Below are 21,588 nucleotides of genomic sequence, written 5' to 3' on the forward strand. Positions count from 1 at the left end.
AGCTATAGACTACAGGCTCATGCAGAAGCTAACAAACAAAATTTTAAACATGCCAAGCTTCAAAAAACAGGGGAAAAGGGGGACAAAAAAGGACACAGAGCATATTTTTTTTCTTTTTTCACATCGGAGTGACGGTGTGTATTAAGGTAATACTGCTCATTTCTATGCATTCCTAAAACACAAGAATACATCAAGATGAAAGCTTCCCTGATATCAGCTTGCTCTTTTCAGTTCGTCACCTGTCTTGCATATCTGGTCTGTACGACACCATTTTCTTGGGTCTATCTCTTGTTATTACTTTAGTGTTGCCTTTATGATTCCCTGAATAACATCATAGACTCTCACTAATTCTGGCTCTTTGGTTCTTCAGCGTCTTACTATGAAAAATCTAGCTTCAGCTGCTGCTCTGTCCCCTCTTTGAAGATTGCAGCTTCAGTGTTTGCTGCAGTAAAACACAATTCATCTGAGATTTCCAGGGATTATTATACTGTAAATAATGCAAAAAGTAAAATAATTCTCAGATAGATGAAATTATGTCTCCACCCTAACCTAGCTATACATTCCTACATGTATAAATAGACTATACATAACAATAATTGAAAGAAGGGTAATAAGGAAAACTTACGAGTGACAGCCTCTGCAACTACTGGTAGAGATTCTCCTTCATCATACACTGCAACAACCTTCACATTATACAGTCTTTGGGAAGAAAGGTCAGTAAGAGTAGTGCTGGTTTTGAGTCTGTCAATTTCCACCTAGGAATAAAAATAGCGACCTAAGAATTTCAAATTATTCTATTTCTGACTCTGAATTTGATTTCATGGTAGGAATCCTTGTACTGAAAAAAACTGAAAAGTATTTTGCACCAATTTTTTTCGTTTGTCCCCCTACATTTACATCTGAATATTGAATGTGATCTACTAACTGCACTTGTGAAGCACAGCCTCTCAAATATTAGTAAACTACTTGTAATTCTTTCCCTGCTTTCATCGTTTTGGAAACAAAAACACAAATTGCATCTCCACAAAGTTCTCACTCACTCACAAAAACACGTTTAACCCTCAAAGACTTGATTCAGTTCTAGCAATGCATTTACAGAAAGCTTGCAACTGTAAGAAAGATATCCCTACCAGTGCTCATATGAGCTGCCAGTGAGCAAGAGGGCTAATATACCTTTAATCTATAATCATTTTCTCCTTACTGTAAGTTGTTCTTAGAGCTTGTCAAGGTAACACTGAAGCAGAGAGCAAAAATGGCCATTTTCAAATCACAGAAGAATCTCCTGTCAGTTTTTTCCTCTCTTTAAGAGAAGGTGGTGAAGTACATAAAGAAATTAATCTCATGCTGATTCAGATTCCAAAGCATCAATACTCTTTCCTGACAGCAATCACCAAGAACTGATGTTCTCTGCTCTTAATGAACGGTTGCAATATTGAATTTACTACTATTTTAATAACCCAGCTCCTCAGAATAAAAAGATGGTCTTATTTTGCAAAAATGTTCCTTTTGGTTACCTCCTTTACATCAGCTTCATCAGCTATTTTGTATCTTATGATGTATTTTCGGACTTTCCCTGGAGCAGGATCCCAAAGGATATTCATGGTGCTGTGAGTAACATCCCTAATTGTCACACCTCTTGGTCCAGGCAAAGGCACTGTAAAAATAATGACAGTAGTAAGTGAAAATTTTTATTCAAAGCAGAAGTATAGGTCTCCCAGAAGGAATTAAATTAAGTGTTTTCATACATTGTATTGAAATTAAGGCACTTATTATCCTATAAGTTAATTGCCTTGACCATTAAATAAGATAGCTGCAGAACATCCTGCCCCAACAACAAGCAAAACAGCTAGAAACAAGTAGCTTCATGTTTGTAAACTATAAGTATAATACAGAAGCATCAGAACTATCAGAGATTAAAAATATAACCTCAGATGTTCAATTAGGGGCTTAACATGTTTAAGAACCTAAGAATAATAGTACTAAGTGCATCACATCCAGCAACATCCCTCTTACAATCTTTAAGAAAAGATATTTAAGGAAGGCAAGCTATGTCTAAGCCATTTTTAGATCAATTTTTCACTTTGTAAGGCATGTTTTCTTATCCTCACCTAATATTTCCAACTTTATTAACATTTGGCAAACAGTTGCATTTTCTGCATCTCAGAGAACGTCTCTAAAATTGTGTTTTATTGCTGTTCCAAATGTAACCAAAAATGAAATAAAAAAAAGAAAAAAACCTAATTTTACAATCTCATTGTTGAAGGAAAAAAACCCTTTTGTTCCTCCTCTTAAATGTAGGTACCTTTTCACCAAAATTGCCCTAAAGATCTTTTGCTAATGTAAGACTGGTATAAAATGCATGAAATATGAAAAAGGTGGTCTTCTAAACAAAACAGAATATATAAAAACTGCTGCATGAAATAAAATTAAAGTTCAGCACTTCCGAAGCAATATCAACAAAGCAGAAGTCAAGATGTCCATACATGTCACTTCCTGGGAGGTGAGTGGGTCACTGGTGATATCACCAAACAATACATAAGCTGTTAAAGTGTACTCAGTATTGGGGATGAGGTCTACCAGCTGAACCTCATTCACTGATGGTCCAACACGCATCTGCACATAAAAAATAACACATCATGTTTAAAAACTGAAGACAGCAAAAGCAGAAAAGCAAGCAATGATTTAACTTCAAGGGAATTTTGTTTGTGCTATTCACAGTATATTTACAGCTTCCTGACTGATGTCATTGTATATGATATCCCAGTAAGCTCACTGTGCTTTGACTACGTATCAGTCTCTTTTTTACTATTATGATATAACAACAAAATCTTTTTCAGTTTAGAGCACAGGAAGAAAAGTCAAATTCTCTTACCTCTTTCTCTGCAACTGGGACTGTGGCATTCACAGGCTCATATGTTAACAAATAACCAGTAGCTCCATTGACAGGTTCCCATCTCACTCTCATGGAAGTTGATCCAATGTCATAAACATTCAGGTTTCTAACTGAAGACAGTGGGTCTGTCATGAAAAAATATATATATATATATATATATAATTTTTTTTTTCTACCTTTTTCATTTTTCATATTTCACATCACTAGTAGTACTACTAAGAAGACTGCACAAGGGCACTGAGGTACACTGTTTGTATCAGGAAATTGATCTACAAGTAGTAGTACTTTAAGTGGGGTTTAATTTGAGAATGAAACAACAGCCATCACGTATTGATTGTGCTTAGAGATTTGCTATGCACACAGCTAGAATTCTCTTACATGTCTGCGCTGGAATACTTGAATATTGTAAAAAGCAACATTAATTCACAATGATCTAATAACAAGCAGTACATGACTGTGATCTGTACTTCTAAAAAGATTTTATGCACTTTCTTAACTTCAGAATTTCTCAGATTACTAAATAGACATTAAAAATTACCACAGATTTTATAAAAATCATTTATCTACTTTCAGGATTTATGACAAGACCAATGCAAAATAATAGAAGTGAAATAATACCCTAATGTATTATATTCTTGAACAGACAACAAAGTCATCCTAAGCTGCATTCAGCTTCAATCTACCTAAATTTGATCATACAATTAACAGTAAAAACATAATGGTTGTGTCTCTTAAAAATGATTTGTTTTGAATGGGTTTTTAGTTTATCTGATAAAAATAGAACAGATTTTGTGTAGTGTTCTATCTGCTAACTACAGTAATCAATTATCTAGTACGGAAATGAAGGAATATAGATTTGCATATGATCAGGTTTATAAACTCTGCGTTGTAATTCATCAATATTGCAGTAGATAAGATGATTTTATACCTGTGCTTTATGAACCAATAAGGAAGTTGGGATAAACATTTTTTTACCACCCCGACGTTTCTCTTTGCTACAGTTTTCCAGACAAGATCTCAACAACTAGTATAACACAACACAATTAGTGCTCCAAGTTCTACTAAACAGTTCTCCATATATCATTTTGTTCTTAACATGTTATTCACATTACACTTTCAACTTACAAGTTATTTCCCTGCCGATTAGAGGTTCACTGCTTTCGTCTTCTACCACAGAAAACACATTAACAACGTATTCTGTTTCAGGTGTCAGATCTTTCAAAACTGTTGTAGTTTCCATCCTACTTACATAAAACTACATAAAAGAGAAGGAATGTTAACAACATACAAAAAATGTTTGTAAACTTGTCTTTAAAAAAAATAAAAATAAAAATTCCATGTGAAAATTCAGGAATCATTGGTACAGAACTAAAAAAATAGCTATGGTCTTAATCTTCTACACCTTTCACTTCACAGTATACCATTACTATTGCAAAGCAAGCTATAGAGATAGCTCGAGCAGATGCTTGTTTTCAACTGGGCTAGATATATATAGTATGCACTTTGCACAGTGCTTTCACTCATGGCATTCACTTTCATATTACTTAGCAACATAAAATGGCATTAATAGATGCTCCCACTTTGGAAAAGTATTTTAAACATCCAGGATAATCTAGGTGGTTACAGCACATGCCATTAACACTACCTTGCAGGAAACAGCCTGTAAAATTCGTGTCCACTGGAATGGCTTCTCCAAACCAAATCACAGTCCAAATCCTAAGGTCATGTTTTACAAAGTCCAAACTCTCCATAAGTCAAATTTGAGCTAAGATTGAAAGCTACGTACACATTCTGAGCCAGACACTTGGAGATGCCTAACTTCATTTTCCAAAATACTATTCTGACTGGTTGAAGAGAATGAAGACCAATTCTGCATCAAGGCTTGCCTCTTACTGGCTATTTGTATGGAGAAATAATAATCATAGGATGAGTTTGGTCCTGTACATTAAACAATTGAATCTGTGCCTAAACATATCCTCCAAAGTACCATCACACAGTGTTGGTTAAGCACTACATATCGCAACTCATATCAGCATCTTTTGTAACATTAACAAGAAAATGGATTAAAAGAACAGTAAGCAAACTTGAGTGCATGCTCAAAAAAAAATTCTACTATAGACTTACTTAAACCTACATATTATAATGGAATATGAACAGAAAATAATTACTGGAAATATCAATAAACTCTTCTTAATAAATACATTTAACTTCTAGATTAATGATTAATAAAGCCATTTTTATGCTCCTACTTTATGTGATTTTATTTATCATTTATTGAAGATGATATTCTTGACCTCGAAGTCTCTTTTCATTTACAGCTATACCACACACAGACCCTAATAAGCAAAGACTTCAGAATGATATTCTAAATGACTTCCACATGATGTTATTATGGACATCAGAGATGAACATTTGATACTAACCTGTTTAGGGGGACCTCCAGTGGTAGGGTAATATTCAACTCGATATCTATCAACACTTTCTGGAGGTGGACTCCATCTCAGTCTGAAAGAACGAGGTGTTACCTCTGAAATAACTAGGTTAGAAGGAGGTGGCAAATCACCTACAAGTGGAAACAAGTTAAAAATGTATTAATTTATCTTATGTCATCAGGAATTGAAACACAAGGTATAAGAAGACTTTAAAAATATTGCTTGTAAAACAACAACAACAACAAAAAAAAAAAAAAAAAAAAAAAAAAAAAAAAAGCCAAACCAAACCAAACCAAAACAAAACAAAAAAACACAATGCTTCGGGCGTTTGCTTCCGTCTCTATTTCCACAGGAATACTTAAAACAACTGAGTAAAGAGATACTCATCAACACACTCTCAGCAAACCAAACAAGCTCTCTGTCCTTCTTATCCTACCTTCAACACCAGCGTTCCACCAGAGAACCAACAGCCAATGTTACTGTTCTTCCATGCTAGCCTTTGCATTTGAGCTGTCATACACTAACACTTAAAAAGAGTTGCTGGGATTTTTGTTATTGGATGAGTATTTTCAAAGACCTTGCCACACTTAGCAACATAATTCCTGACTATGGGAAAAAGCAGGCATTTCCAGTCATGTCCTGCTGTGTTAGGTTTGAGAGCCATTGTTAAGAGGAAAGGAAGCACCCCTGCAGGGTAGTCTAGGTGGTCTGAACAAATTTCTTACACTAGCAGCTGAAAAAACAGCTCAGGGCTACACAGTGTTCCATGTAATATAAAAGAATTAATAGTTCAAGCATATAAATGGGAAAAGAACGAATTAGATTGAAAATGGGATGTACCTGGACCTTTCACACTATTACACAGATTTGTAGTTACATCCTCAACAATGCTAGCCAGAAAGGAGAAATCTGCCACATTGTAGGCATGGATGTCATCTGGATCAGTTGCAATCTGCTTTAATTCATTTTCATCTGCATTTTTAATACCTTACAGAGAAGACATGAAAACAAAACTTGTTAGAAATGACAGACATGAAACGTAATACCATAAACATGAGTTCCTAAACACATTCACTGAATTCCCTTCTAAATACTTACATATGTCCACTTCCCTATACATTTAATAGAGGGGTGAGAGGGAGCTGGAACAGGCCACCTCTTCATATAATACTTACCAATTGCATAAAGTTCCACTCCCTCATCTCTGAGTCTTCTTGAAGGGGTGACTACGTCATCTTGTGATTTACCATCAGTAATGAGAACACCAATTTTGCGAGCTCTGGGCCTCAAGCCTGCATCTTGTTTAAAGTTGTTTTTTAAGATGAAATCCAAGGCCATTCCTAGCATGATACAAAGAGGGTAACTATCACCATAAACTGTTTCAACATACTGGTAAAGGCTAGTAATTCATTCCAGTGATTTCACACCGACAACATCATTCCACAGCTTAATTCTTCAAGGACTCAGTCTAGTTACAGTTCATCATCTACACTTACCAACTGACATTATTTCAGCCCCTGAAAATCTTTAACATCACACTTTCTATGCATTACCCTTCCCTATGACTCCCTTTAGCCTCCCTTCTAGGTCCTCACCTTGTCTTCACATCAATCGTCATATGGAACTGCCTTTTCTTCTTTCCATATGCTTAACATAAACCCAAACTCATCTGGTTCTTCAACACTTACAGTCTTCCATCCTTTTCTCTTTATCCAGACCTACACTTATAATGCATGTTCACGTGCTGGGAACATTCAATTCCAAATGTACTGAAGTTAACTGTGGAGTTATTTTATCATGGATGAATTTGAGTTCACTGAACAATACTAGGGTCAGCTACTGGAACATTTTTTTTTATGGAGCCTAAAGAAAATCCTCACAGTGCGACATACCTGTTAGAGTATTGCCTCCTTTGTATGGTAAGTTGGCAACTGCCTCTAACAAAGCCTCTTTTGTTCGGTAAGCATTGAGATTCCATTCTGTCCTGGGATCTCCACTATACTGTGCAAGACCTGGAAAAAGCCATTATTGCTCAGATATTATGTGTCCGTGCAGCAAATATGCATCATTTTCCCTCCTACATGTGATGACTTACCAATCTGTACTTTGTCAGGACCAATATCAAAAACTTCAACAATACGGGAAATGAAGTTCCTGACAGTTTTAAAATTTGGCCTCCCGATACTCCATGAGCCATCCACCAGTAGCACGATATCAGCTTCTGCTCTGGTTCGACATTCTAAACCTGTCGTGTCAACCAGAAAAGTACAGCCTTAGTATGATAGCTTTCAACCAGAAAAACACAGCCTTAGCATGATAGTATTCTTTCCCCATCCTCTTTTATATGACATATGTCATGAATTAGTTTCCAAAATAGCTCTAGTTTTATTCACTGGCGCTCTGCCAAGTATGACCTATTTGAGAATGTTATTCACACTAGTCACTAGTTCCACAGCAAAAGCTATATGAATTTATGTATGTTTCCTCTTAGAAGTAAGTCTTCTAAAATACCAAGGCCAGTGCTCTTCCCCATTGTCATTTCAGTATCTATTTTTGTCTCATAAGATGACTGATAACCATCTTTCAGAGATTTTGTGAACTGCTTCAGAGGATTTGTAAAAGACTACAGAGCTAACCACCGGCATGGCAGTGAGCATTATCAGATTACACAAATAATAATTATTTCAGTCTACTGTGGATGGCTATACTATTGCTCAATTTTTCAACTATGTAGTAGGGAATTAACAGCATATATTACAAGCACTATCAAATAAATAGCATTTCTGAATTTCGGGGGCAAAAGACATAGTAACACAGATGGTATAGGAGTTTACACGCATAGGAAAGAAAGATCAAACTTAGAAGACATGTACATATAAACAGAGGCAAAAGATAGAGGGGGGACAAGACCACACACTTATATAAAGGCGCAGTGTTCTGAAAAGATAAGAAGTTATTTCAGATATCTTCAATTTACAAATTACAGAATAAAATATCCATCATAATGTTTTCATCACAAGGAAAATCACAAAATATTTATACAGAGCAGAAAGACACAACAATTTTATCCACAGCCATTTCACCATTTCAAAAATAATAATAATGATAAAAATAATAATAAAAAAATCCTCGCTCTCTCTCTTTTCTTGTGTTACCAGCTGCAAATTTTCTGGCTTCCTGCCATCAGAGCTTCTGGTCTTTATATGGAAGAAATCCCATTGAGAAAAATCAGCCATACTCATCACAGTTGAAAGATATTGTGATTTCATATATGTTCCACATAATTGATCCAACACTGCAGACTCATGAATATAACTATTCCATGTACCTGGGGGTTAAAAGCATGATCCTCTTCTGCATAGAAAATATAGATCTAGTCTTTAGTCAGGACAATAAAATAAGTTGGGAGTAGAGTTTAAGTAAAACAATGTTAGTTCAAAAATTGCATGCATAACTTTTATATAGAAATTAAGCTTACTATACAGTATTAAAGTTAAATTATTCTGAATTTTATTTTTCTTCCAACTACCTGAATGAAAAATTCTAGCAAAGGCACGTAGGCTGATTTTTTTTTCTCTTTCTACTAATAAATAATGTACTATTACATTGGCAGTCACAGATATAAAATTCATTTTTCACATTTACCATGACTAAAATCCATGCATTACTAAAACTAATTAGCTTAAAGAATATAACACTCAAGACAGAAATGACAGATGGCATAATAAAAAATAATGAACCACTCAGCATAATTATTTTTCTGCCAGACTTAATTATAGCTTTACTGTAATGTCACTGATGGCCTCTTACATAGTTTTTCTTAGTTCTACACACTTGCATTAGACTAAGTGGGACAGTAGTAACTTCAGAAGTTTTTAAAAGTGTTGTCAATAAAAATGCTATAAGAATAGTATTTTCACATAACTCAAAGAGATTAAGTGAGAAGAATACAGTCAACTGTCAGAGAGCCTTTTTTTTTTTTCAACTCTGAGAGGCCTTTGCAGTTAGCTTCTTTCTCCTCATAAAATTCTCTATTCTCCCTGATGGTTATACAAATCTTAAAATAGTAGAGGAGAGGTCTTCACTTCTGCAAGTATTCTTGGCTATTAAGAAGCAAAGACCTGCTGCAGACAAGCATTTCATGGTCTCTATGAAGGGGGACTGAACCCTGAAATTCTCTTCACTAATTGAAGTACTAATTGAAAGTATAGTGGCCACACCTGTTCAGTTAACATACAGAGACCCATCAACTGCATCAAGAGAGCTGCTGTCATACCAGCCACTAAAGTTTTCTTTGGAAGCTTACCTACAAAGGAAGATAATCCCAAGAATATACTAGAGAACAATCAGCAATTGCATTATTGTACTAACTCTCCTCCATCTGTAGTAAAAGTGATGAAATAATGGTTGTGTCACATATAAACTTAAACATTACACAATAATGCTGGGACATCCCCAACTACAAGATCTCTGTCCATTATACCACCTTAGTTTTCAATGGAGAATTGACCATATAAGGACAAGGAAATGGCAAAAAATCTGCTTAAAACTCTTTGTTCTAATCCTGTGAACACCCCTGTAGATGAGCAATGATTTCTGTTCAAGAATTTGACCTTATATAATTCAACACAGATGTGGATGTCTTGAAAATGTGATGCAGATGGTTTTCAATAATCAGCAAAACATGGGTTGCTTGAATTATCATTTTTGTAAGATCATCTAAAGGGTGCAGAGGACTAGAAAGATTAACTGGGGCATACTGAGAGGTCATTTCAAATCAGAGGTTATGTCATCGGGTTAGGGAGTATACTGAATCCTGTGAATAAATATTTATGTGCATCATAAAAACAATAGGAAGTGCTGGAAAACACTCTCTTTTATCCAAAAGCCAAGATAGCATTTTATTTGATTCAGTCATGTTTACCTCTAGATAAAAATGGCTCTGTAGTAGTGTCTGAAAGAGTGGTCATCTCTTGTCCAACCAGGGGGTTGCTTTCTCCTCCATCAAACATTCCAAAAACATTTACCTTATAGGTAGTTCCTGCCCTGCAATAATTAAATGTATTGTAACTGAAGATACTTGGCTTGATAATGCTGATACTCCATTTAAGAAATCTTTACCAGTTTACTATACAGAAAAGAAAGTTCTAAAACGTGAAGCCCAAAGACTAGTTCTTTAACAAGACAGGCAAATTTTCACTATTTCAGAGCTGGTTCAAGATGCTATACTTATGAATAGCTTTCTTTGTTCAAATAATTTAAAATTCTTTTAATGTTCCTATTTTTAATGTGCATACAAGTCTAACATGCAAACAAGTAACAGACTTTGACATGCTCTGAAGCCTCCTTTATAAATTTTGGCCTCTGATAAAATGAATCAAGAACTAAACTAGGCTCTTTTTAACATGAAGTAAGGGCTTTATGGAGAAACTATAGAAATCCAAGCTGTCTTCTTTAGCATCTCATTAACATTCTTATATGTGAAATGTATAATAACACTTCTTCCCACATCTTTGCCTTTTTCAATTGCTGTGAGACTGCGAGATGTGAATAATCTCAGAACCTGCCCTGTAAGGTTCTTTTCAAAAACTGCACCACCAATTCCTGATGGCATATCAACAGAAGCTATTCCTAATTTACAGTAGATTTTTACAGGTATTACAATCCCAGATAGCAATTAAGCAAATCTCTAAGCTATTATTATTATTATCATTATCATCGTCCATACCTAAGTTCCTCCAAAACCACAGTGCTGTCATAGGGCCCCACTATTAATTCTCCAAGATTCCTGTCATCTTCAGTAGGGTGGAAAGTTACTTTGTACCCCTTCACTCGCCCAGGGGCAGGCTCCCAAGTTACTCGGAAGCTGGACATAGTTGAATCAGAAGTTCTCAAATTTCTAGGTGGCTTAAAGGGAGAGGCTGTAAGGATGGAAGAAAAGGATTTAAATCAGGCCTGCTTCCAAAAAAGCCAACAAGTATGCTTTTATTTAAAAATGCAGCAAATCCAGCATTAGCGGCGTTTCTATGCTTTCTGTGCCTTTCCTTTGACATAGAGACAAGAATCAAGATATTACATCTGAGATACACTTCAGCTCATTTTTGCTACCTAAACAACAGATGTGTAGGCCAAGCTCGTTATCAAGGCTCTCTCTCCAGACAGTAGATTGAAGGATAAACAGCAGTTTATTTCACCCATCGTAAATATCCATCCGATCTTACACACAGTAAGTGAACTAAACACCATCAGTCTTCTCTCTGTGATAAAGATGATCGGATTAAACCACTACATTTGTTTCACGTGGCAAAGAGTAGGTGAAACACAACTGAAAGAGAGAAGTGTAAACAGCTTTTTCAAACCAACACCAGAAAAGCAGAGTTTGCTTCAGGCAAAAGTCACATTCCTCCAGCACTCTGCCACCAGTATCTCAAGCTTCTCAAACTGCCTCATCCTCAAGAGTTCTAGGTCCCAGAGGACAGGGCACTGGGCAAGAGACCTTCCATAGAAAAGGTTCTGCTCTCAGGCTTGGCAGCTCAAATAACTTCACCAACCACAGGGATGGCAGTATGTCAAAAAATAATTCCTCAAGTGACCATCAAGCAGATTAAGGTTTTGAGGTCAAGAGCTACTTCACCTAATAGCTATCCAGCACAGGTCCGTACACACAGGCAGAATGGTTAACAAGCCTACTGTTAGATTCTGCCTCATTTTTGGTCCTGTGTAAATTTAAAGTGCATTCCAACATCAGAAATAGCACAGTAATGTGATCTCAAAATTGCAAAAAAACAGGAATCAGATTTACCAGGAAGTAGCCTTGGAATAAAAAATCTAAAACAAAAGAAAAATGGTTAGGAGTGGGGGTAGCTTTCTTACCCCTGTTTCTTTGCAATTTTCTGAGTAGAAATAGATAAAATCCCACTTGTAATAAAAAATGCAGCCTCTTTGCATAGTTACCTATGATGTCACAAGAGCTTAAACTAACCAGATCACTCTGGTTCCACTTGCTTTCAGTGTGATTGCCATCACAGTTATTTACACTTAGAGCACCACATCCTATCTATATCAAGATGAGCATGTGAAAAGTCAAAAGAAGATGGATGATCAGAGATTTAATTCAACATAATTTTGAAGATTGAAAAAGTAGGCATTAGTCAAGAGCGGATCAAGTTTTTGGAACAGCTTTATGTCAGTCACATTCTAATTTAATAAGACTTCCTGCAGTAAATGCGGTGCTGTTATCTCCACTGCTAGACTTGCTTCTTGCTTCCCATCACCATTCAATATGATATGTGTCCAAAGATTAGAGAATGGCATGGAGTATTTACAGTGTACCTCAGTCTACCTCTTCCCAAAAAAGACAGAAACATCTTGGAAAATTTTCTCTTTTGGTAATAGCTTTAGATCTCTTTGATTTGATCTGGAGAGCAAGAGACATTCGCATACAAAACAAAAGACCAATATCAGAAACAAACTAAACAAGGGGTAGAAAATTATTTTTGTCTTGAACTCAAAAAAATCCCCTCACCAGGAATTAAAGAACATTTTAGAGTTGCTGGTTCTGAGAAAAAAGGCTGCTTATCCAAAATATTGTGGTCTCTGAGGTCAGACTTCCACTGAGAACTCTAAAATCAGCTACTGATTTTTTTCATAACTTCATGTTTCTCACAGAAAATATGGCCTTCTAAGTAACAGGAAGTAAAGTAGCTATTTAACTGATATTCCAGACCAAAAATGCAAATAATAAAAAAACCTGACAACACTTGATTACATTCTGTCTTCCTTACAAAACACTTCAATTTCTGGTGACAGCATTTCAAAGCAAGTCTAGTATTTTCATTCAGAATACACACATTTATATACTCAATATAATAGCAGTTGCCTGTGCTCAGCTCTTGTAATAAAACTTTCAACAAATCAAACGCTCCTTTCTACCTCTAGTATTTTTTTCAATTTGTCTATTAATTCATGATCTTTGCAGTCACCACCACAAGTTCTCTATAGATCATGACTGCCAGTTTACAGCACAATCCTTTGATTATCAAACCCTGTGTAAGCACGTAGTACATACCTGTTGTTCCTTCTGCTTTTCTTGATTTTCCTTGTCCAAAATCATAAATTGGAACAACACTGAGGTCATATGTAGTTCGAGGCTTAAGTCTCTTCAACACTATGCTCGTGGCAGGAGCATTTACTCTTCCAAACATCTGCCTTCCTCCACTGCGTGGTCGGTAGTACACACGGTAAGACAAGACCTTCCCAGGTGAGGGCTGCCATGAAACTCTCATTGTATTCTCTGTCTCGTTGTCTACTGTCACAGTCCTGGCACTTTGTGACACTTTTCAGCATAAAAATATGGATAAACATTTACTTTTTTGCATAAAGATATATTCTAATGCATGCCTACAAAATGCATTCAGCTTTATTAAAATTATTTTTTACTTTCATTAAAATCATGTTATTTCATTGGGAGAAACAGAGGTAACTCACATAGGCCTCTGTAAATCTCTTTTCTGACTGTAATGGACTAAAAAAAAAATACAAGTTCATTTTCCATTACAGACAAAAAAAAGTATAGATTGCACAACGACACAGCATAACTGGGGGGAGTTCTATTTAGTAGCACTTTTTGATAATCTGTTAAGTAATGGATTCAGAATTCTCAAATGAAACTGATTATATAGCCCTTTTTTAATGAACAAAATGATCTACAAAGTTAAAATTTTCAAAGTTTCGAATTTACAGATCTGATGTGGTTCTGGTATATGCCTAAAATCCTGAGTGTTGAAAACCACACTAAGAGATTTTCCAAGTATTTGGAAAGTCACTCACCATTAACTGTAGGACAATATTAAAGCTGAAATAAGGACAAGGACTAATAAGGTATTTTCTCTGCAGATTGCAGCATTCAGCTTTTGAGAGAGAGTTTCCAGACAGTTCAAACATTAAGAAAGATCTGAAGTAAAATGAAAGGTGTGTAATACTGCCAGTCAGCCAGCGTAACCCATCTAGATTCTGGCAAAATAGAACCTTCTTGGCATGCCAGAGCCAGTCAGTATCTCATCACACAGTAAGGTAGGCTTTGCAGGCTACAGTATCCTGTCCTGGCACCAGAAAGATGAAATGTTAGACTAGAGTCTGAGTCCATTGATAGTCCAGGTAGTGCATTCCTTCAGGCAAAAACTTATTCTAAGAAGCCACAAATTAGAAGGCTAAACTGCCTTCTCGGTAAAGAAAGGATGCTGCTGCTCCTGAAGAATGAAGGAATATGTGTGACAGCAGTCCACATTATTATCTTTTACCAGTTGCAACAAACACTGCTCTTGTGAGACCTTAGAGCAGCTATACTAAGTTAAAGACTGACAACTCAGCAGTCTGCCTCCAACAGTTTTCAAAACATGCCTAGGAAAGAATATAAAAATGGGTAGGCATACACGATGCTTCCCTAGAACGTTGCCTCAAACTCTGCTTTCATGTAGACCCCTCAGGCAACAAGAGAACCATCAAAGCTGATCCTTCCCGTGCATCCATTCATTCACTCTGGCTCCTCTAATTAATGGTTCTATTCCTGATCTCTGAAGATGTTTCAGTTTGCCTATACTGCAGGGGAAGCTCGAGCTGCTCTGAAGGACGCTGTACAATGTTTTGCAAATAAGTAAAAAGAAGAGCCTTGGGAAAGGTGATAAACAAAGATCTAGTTACCCATCTAGTTAACCAAGGTAAGCCAGTTTATGTAACATTTTTCTATCTCAGCAAAGCTTTCAATACTATTTCTCATAGCATCCCTCTGAACAAAATGTCCAAGATACAGCTAGACAAATATATAATACTTTGGGTGAATAACTGATTCTGCAGGAATTTACCTTGCCTTCCCTCCTTACTCTATCCATACTGTTTATTTCAGCTTTCCAGTAGTCACGGTATTTCCAGTAGTACAGATTTCCAGTAGTCACAGAAAGATTCAAACCAATAGAAAGCTGGCCTCAGAGTAATTTATGGACAAAATCACTTCTCAGGTTGGAGGTAATTCTTGCTAAACTGAAGCCTACATGTTATAGAAGAGGTTTTCCTTCTTTAACAGTCAAATAAAAAGGTAGAGTTGATTGATTTGGTGAGGGACTTTGTTTAGGGGGTCTGTTCAGTAAAGAAAAGTGAAGATAAATAAGGTTCATTTTCATTAAATTATGATAATTTCATCAAGAACAGAATGTTACAAATGGTGGTAATGCTGTAGTATGCTCACCATCAGTGAAGGCCTCTCCTTCTACGGGATCTCCTTCTCCACTGCTGTAAGCTGCATATACAGAAATCCTGTACTTAGTCTCTGGCTCCAAGCCGTCCAGCACTGCATCCACCTTATTTCCAGGGACTCTCTTCTCTCCCATTGTATCATCATAAAGTGATTTCCATACTATCCTATAATTATTAACTGCTCCTGGAGCTGGTGTCCATGATAACCCAACCGTAGTGTCAGTTATGTCTGTGGTAATCAAATTGCGAGGCGAACCACGTTCTGCAAGAAAGACCACAACAAACTGTCACTAAAATACAAAAAACTGAAGTTAGCAGAGTACAAATGGAAAATTAAAATGATCATAAGAGCAGAATCAAACTTTTTTTCTCATCTACACTAGTTCAAATAACGCATACCTGTAGTTCCAGGAGAAAACTGATGGTTTTATTCAACAAAATACTGAAAGTTAACTTTAAGATGTGAATAATCTATCCCATACTATACAGTTATGCTTTAGAACTTGCAAAATAAAAATTATACTGAACAAAAATTTAAAATGAAGCAAGTGTTTATATGTGCTGCAGTTCATTTCAGCAAGTTTTAACTGTCAATGAAATAATTTTCCTCCATTCATTCATCTTCACCCTTCAACGTGTAAATTTTTTTGGTGGAGAGGGGTAAAGAAAGAAGACTTTAAACAGAGTTAAACAGTCCATTCAAATTTTCTGACAACCTCATTTTTTAGTATTACTATCCTAGTCTTCATGAGTACTGCTTACTAGATCTATTACCTATTTCATTTTATCTGTTAACAACTAATTTGCAGTGCATTTACATCAGAGAAGAAAATAGTCACCATCTTTCCATTTGTACTTCTTTTTCCCCTCACTATAGTTCGTTCAGCCAGATTGGAATGAAGGAAACAGCTCGTTAGTCTATGAAATCCAGTTGTCAGCTTGATGACTGAATCGTGCTTAAAAATAGAGTTCATTGGTCTGAAGTGGTGCAGTAAAAGGAGTACCTCTGCTTAATGTTTAACATACGTTTATAACATATGTTCAATTTTCCTATTTCTGGCTTTTGAGGCAGGAAAGGAGCACTGACTGTTGGTTTTAATGCAACGGCCTCACTGTTGCAAAATCTGCAAAAGGAATCTACAAAACCAGATCCATATACACACAGAAGGAGTTGGCTCTTCAGTATGTGTTCTCAGTGATTTCTTTCACTGTACAGGACATTTCTGAGACTGCTTAGTGAGAAGACCTAAACACTTGAGGTGGCCTCATGGCATTGCAGCTAAGTTTAACCTGGAGTGATAAAATTATATCCCTAAGTTATACCAGAGTAACTACAGGACCAGATTTAAAATTCTTTGAACACAGAGAAATTCAATACCTTTCCACTGCTTAATCTCATCGCAAGCAACAAGTTACTCACAGCCATAGACTGCATTTTCAGTTTTCATACTCGCGTGTCTTTTGCTTCCACTACAAATCTGCAATGCTTCCAAACATGAACCCGCAGGAACAAAACAGGGCTACTATACAAAGGCTTCACTTTGGAATTATTGTATTGTCAGCACAACCTCATTGACACTGAAACCAGTTAATCCCATGTGGCTTAATGATGAATGGAAATTAATATCAACTTTTTGGAAGGTAATGATGATGGTACAGTAAGAATCATCAGTTTTATAGATTACAGAATCAGAGGGTACCATTCCAATCACCCAGCTGACTCTTTCAAACATAGTTAACAGAGCATGTTAAATAATTCCTTTGTGCTGCAGGGTTTCTTTTTTCCATCTTAATTCACAGCCATGGAACATCCCATCAAGTTTTTTTCTGACGTTAATTCTTTTTCCATCCTAACACAGTATTACAGTTTTATTCTTCAAGTCACATTTTAGCTTCACGATATAAATTACCACTCTTTATGGTATCTTCTCTTGAAAAACAGGCTAAGATACAGGGGTTTTGGTCAAGTTCAATAGTTTACCATTTTACAAAAATAGCAGTTGCGTATAATGAAAAAGTTAGTGAGAAGATTCAATTCAGCTCATGCTTTGTGCTGTTTCACTGAATTCAGTAACTGTGTTAAATTAAAGCCAGCACAGAATCTAAACTCCAAAGACTGATTTTCCTGGAAGCCTGAAAAAGGATTTGCCTTCAGAAGTAAATTACACCAATTTTTCTGTCTGCTCTTAAGCTTCTACTCCCAAATCTTGGCTTTTTTTCATATAATAAAAAAAAAATATTAAGGCAATCCAAATGGAAAAAATATGGAAAACTTAACTTGGTAGAATGCACAGATGGCTCACAATAAAAACCTTTCTTTCCATATTTTAATGTAATATAAATATACAAGTTACTTTATTTTGGCTACTTTAAAACAAGGCTCTGCCACAACATGATTTCAGTATTAAAGTATCTGCTACCACAGCACAATTTTTTCTAAATCTACTCTTGGACACTGCAGTTAATGATATACATTGGAAACACTGCAAAAATAACCACATATTTAAAACCATTATTGATTAAGTCATTATTGAGGTCATTAAACAACAGGGGAAAATAATATGTTTGGAATGGTCCGTAATGCACACCAGTTGCTGTAATGTGTTAGTTTTGAAGAAAATACCCTTTGGAACTAAATGCCTTTTTTATAAGGCAAGGTAAAAGAGGGAAAAGGGATTGGGATTCCTACCAAACCACCAGACCTCAATGGAAAATTCTGACTTCAAATAGTTGGAAATTGCTGACAAGACAACTTACCTACTAAGGGAAATTAGACTTTTTATATGTTACACTGCAACTGAGGACATTTATTTAACATAACACACTAACTTGATTTGCACCTCGTGTGCGAGGTGGAAGTTCACAGACAGCTTTGTTCTGTTTCAATAGAATCGCCCAGAAGTGTTTTTATATGAGGGGAGCAGCTGTGTTTGAGATGGAGTTCAAGTCTAAGTCTAAAATTATTAGGATTCCACCAAGTATTATCTAAGCTGCTATATTAAGACTCAAGAAATGCATTCACACTCCATGATAACAGTAGTATAATTTAGTGACTAGAAAACATACAAGCAGACCTATGAAGCATTTTTCACTGGATTGAAATAAAATATCTAGATACATTGTGTTTTATTTTCGCTTTTTTTGTGGTTTTTTTTTTTTTTTTAATCTGCTACTGTAATACTGAAGCAGTCGCTCTGTTCATTGCTGCACTTGTTCAGAAATGCTTGTTTTACATCTGCTTCTCACCTATGTCTTTAAACAAGGTAGAAAACGAGACCATCTAGTTACAACCCCCCGCCATGGGCAAAGACACCTTCTCTAGACCACACTGTTTAAAGTCCCGTCCAGCCTGGCCTCAAACGCATCCAGGGAGGGCATACCCACTTATTTGGGCAACCTGTTCCAGTGTCTCACCATCCATCCTCACAGTGAATAATTTCTTCCTTGTATCTAGTCTAAATCTACCCTCTTCTCGTTTAAGGCCATTTCCCCTCATCCTGTCACTACCTGCCCTTGTAAAATCCCTCCCCAGCTTTCCTGTAGGCCCCGTTCAGGTACTGGAAGACTGTTCCCCTAGAGTCTTCCCCTAGAGCCTTCTTTTCTACAGGCTGAATAACCCCAACTCTCTCAGCCTGAAACTTAAAACCCCTGAGTGAGGAAGCAAGACAGTCACTTGTTTAAAGCCATCCAGATTCTCCTCAGCAGTACTTAGCTCGGAGCTACCATCTTTTTACAGTAACATTTCATCCCTACCATCGCTCCAGGCAGGCACACTCTTGAAAATTAAGTTGGTAACTTTCAGACAAGTGCTTTTACACCCAGTTATGGACCTTTGCAATGTCCAGTTTCCATATTAAGTTTTTCCACTACAGTATGCCAGAAACACAATATAATATTTAAGTAGTTTCCCTGTGTCTGCTTGGCTTGCTTCCCATAGCTCTCTAGCAATCACCGTTGTTGTTGAATATAAGGCCGTGTGAACCAGCTAATATTAAAACGTTAGCATTCATAAAAATCCAGTGGCTTTATTCAAATGCCCTTTCCCTTCAGAAACATTTATACAATTCCAGTTGATTCCAGTACAAGCTGTACAGGCAGTTTGGGCCCAAAGTTTAAACAATTTTCTGCACATATTCTTAACACTAGCTTTCAAATTTAAGTTGTAAATATCACACAAACCACTGTTTCATTTAAGTTAAACAGAGAACTGATCTATGTCAACGTCCTGAAAAGTCAAATCAGTTAAATAAAGGAGCGTTCTTCTATTGAGATATATACCAATTTTTTATGGCATACAGTGAGATTCATCAGGAGAATCCTGGTAAGTCAGCAGGTAGGGCACTGCAGCAGAGCACCCAAGGGCACACATCAAATGAGATGGTGCCAAAATCATGTTCAGGTTGACTCCAGTGGCCAAATTCTCCTCAGCACTAGAGAAGGCACTTCAATTGGTTGGTATTCTTCCATAGAAACCACAAAGAAGTTGCTTACTCCAGGAGTATCAGCCCTCCAGCACACTGGCAATGTGAGACAGGATGTGGATGTGGTGACGAGGGAAGTCCTGAAGGACTTGCTACACAAAACAAACTTGACATTGTTAGAGCAAATCTCTTTCTCTTCTGTTACTGGGAACGTAAAAGTTTGAGAAGGTGAAACCAAAAGGATCCTGACTTAAAAGAGAGACTCTTTTTGTTCAGAGTACTGAAGTCCATGCTCTAGGAAAAAAGTCATCAGGAAGTCACAGTCAGTCCTTTCAATATTTTACCTATTTTTCCAACAGTTAGTCAGTTCATGCCAGCCTCAAATGTGTAGGAACACTTTTTTGTACTTCTTCCAGCCTTTCCGTGTTGATTTTTTTTTTTTTTTCTGGTGAATATTAAGTTTGCTACATAAACGTAAGATAATTTTCCAAAGCTTAACAAATGTTGGTTTCAAATGTCAGATCCAGAAATCTTGGAATGTATAATTGTAAAAAATGCATGATGCAGCATTGTATCTCCTGGAGACACTGAGTTCTTGTTTCTGTCAGGATGGAAGAACTACGCAGTTTGAACTTTACGCAAAGTCCCAGTGATAACGCTAAGAACCTCATTGTAAGAAAATGTCACTTGAATTTGTACTATTCTGCCTGTAGGAGGTCATTCATTTCTAAAGCATTTCTATGTTACTATAGAAACAGCAAAAGCAAATCATTTATCTACCAAAGAGCCACTATGCATTTTCTGAACAACAAGAACAAAAACTGGATCCCTCTTCCACAAAAATCCTCAAAACTAGTCTCTAAGAAATGTACATAGCAGAAAATAACATAACTAAAAGCTATATAATGACAACTTTTGTCTCTAATGCACTGTTTCAGTAAAGCTCAATTCTCACAGCACAAAGAGCCACTCATCAAACAGGATGGCTGGACTGGGCCCTACATCACTCAAACACAAACATTCTAAAGGGCTACAGACTGTGACATAACTGTATGAAATTTATCATCCAAATATAATAAACTGTGCTGTGTTTTGGTAATTCTGAAGTGCACAAATGAAAGAAAGAAAAGGCACTGACATTTCTGCTAAGGCAGGTTAGCAGTCTCACTTATTTTAAAACAGCCACCAGAAGTGTTACTAGGCTAGGATCTTCACTGATTCAGGTAAAAATGGTTTGAATTATCGGTGTCAGCAAGGTGGGGCTCTGACCACTCAGTCTTTTCCTGAAAAAACAATTACTTGCTAAATTTCTCTGAAATCTGTGTTTAAAATGCTTCAGATTTCTGTTGCATTTCTGCTTAGAATCAACAACTAAAGTATTCTTAAAAGTATTCTGAAAAATACGTAACTGCCAGCAAGAGGACACTCATAAAAATTGATCAACAGCTTTCAAACTTTTCAGACATTCATAATGTTTAAACATTTCTGTGTAGGTTGCTTAATCTAACAGTGACTTTGTTGTTTTTTGTTGTTTTTGTTTTTGTTTTAAATAACTGCAAATAATTTAAGTTAATGTATTTAGCAGCTAATGTAC

The 21,588-nt window shown here is 36.3% G+C and overlaps 2 protein-coding genes across 8 annotated transcripts in view; one reads left to right on the forward strand and one right to left on the reverse strand.

The window, feature by feature from the left end:
* The window catches only part of MYO6 (myosin VI), a 770,453-nt gene that overhangs the window by 367,711 nt on the left and 381,154 nt on the right, over positions 1-21,588 (forward strand). The window lies entirely within an intron of this gene.
* Positions 1-21,588, reverse strand: part of COL12A1 (collagen type XII alpha 1 chain) — a 101,116-nt gene that overhangs the window by 52,472 nt on the left and 27,056 nt on the right. For 6 of the 7 annotated variants that reach the window (XM_048935640.1, XM_048935639.1, XM_048935643.1 and 3 more), the window contains 14 exons: positions 15,566-15,835; positions 13,394-13,660; positions 11,054-11,246; positions 10,250-10,371; positions 7,421-7,570; positions 7,218-7,337; positions 6,501-6,665; positions 6,166-6,312; positions 5,317-5,456; positions 4,019-4,148; positions 2,873-3,018; positions 2,484-2,613; positions 1,515-1,654; positions 626-755 (listed from right to left, as the gene is read on the reverse strand). In XM_048935640.1, coding sequence (XP_048791597.1) covers positions 626-755; positions 1,515-1,654; positions 2,484-2,613; positions 2,873-3,018; positions 4,019-4,148; positions 5,317-5,456; positions 6,166-6,312; positions 6,501-6,665; positions 7,218-7,337; positions 7,421-7,570; positions 10,250-10,371; positions 11,054-11,246; positions 13,394-13,660; positions 15,566-15,835 — 2,250 coding nt within the window. The remainder of the gene's footprint in view (positions 1-625; positions 756-1,514; positions 1,655-2,483; positions 2,614-2,872; positions 3,019-4,018; positions 4,149-5,316; positions 5,457-6,165; positions 6,313-6,500; positions 6,666-7,217; positions 7,338-7,420; positions 7,571-10,249; positions 10,372-11,053; positions 11,247-13,393; positions 13,661-15,565; positions 15,836-21,588) is intronic. The other variant, XM_048935646.1, reaches the window with a different exon arrangement.

This window comes from Lagopus muta, chromosome 2, assembly GCF_023343835.1.
Source record: "Lagopus muta isolate bLagMut1 chromosome 2, bLagMut1 primary, whole genome shotgun sequence".
NCBI classification, from domain to species: domain Eukaryota; kingdom Metazoa; phylum Chordata; class Aves; order Galliformes; family Phasianidae; genus Lagopus; species Lagopus muta.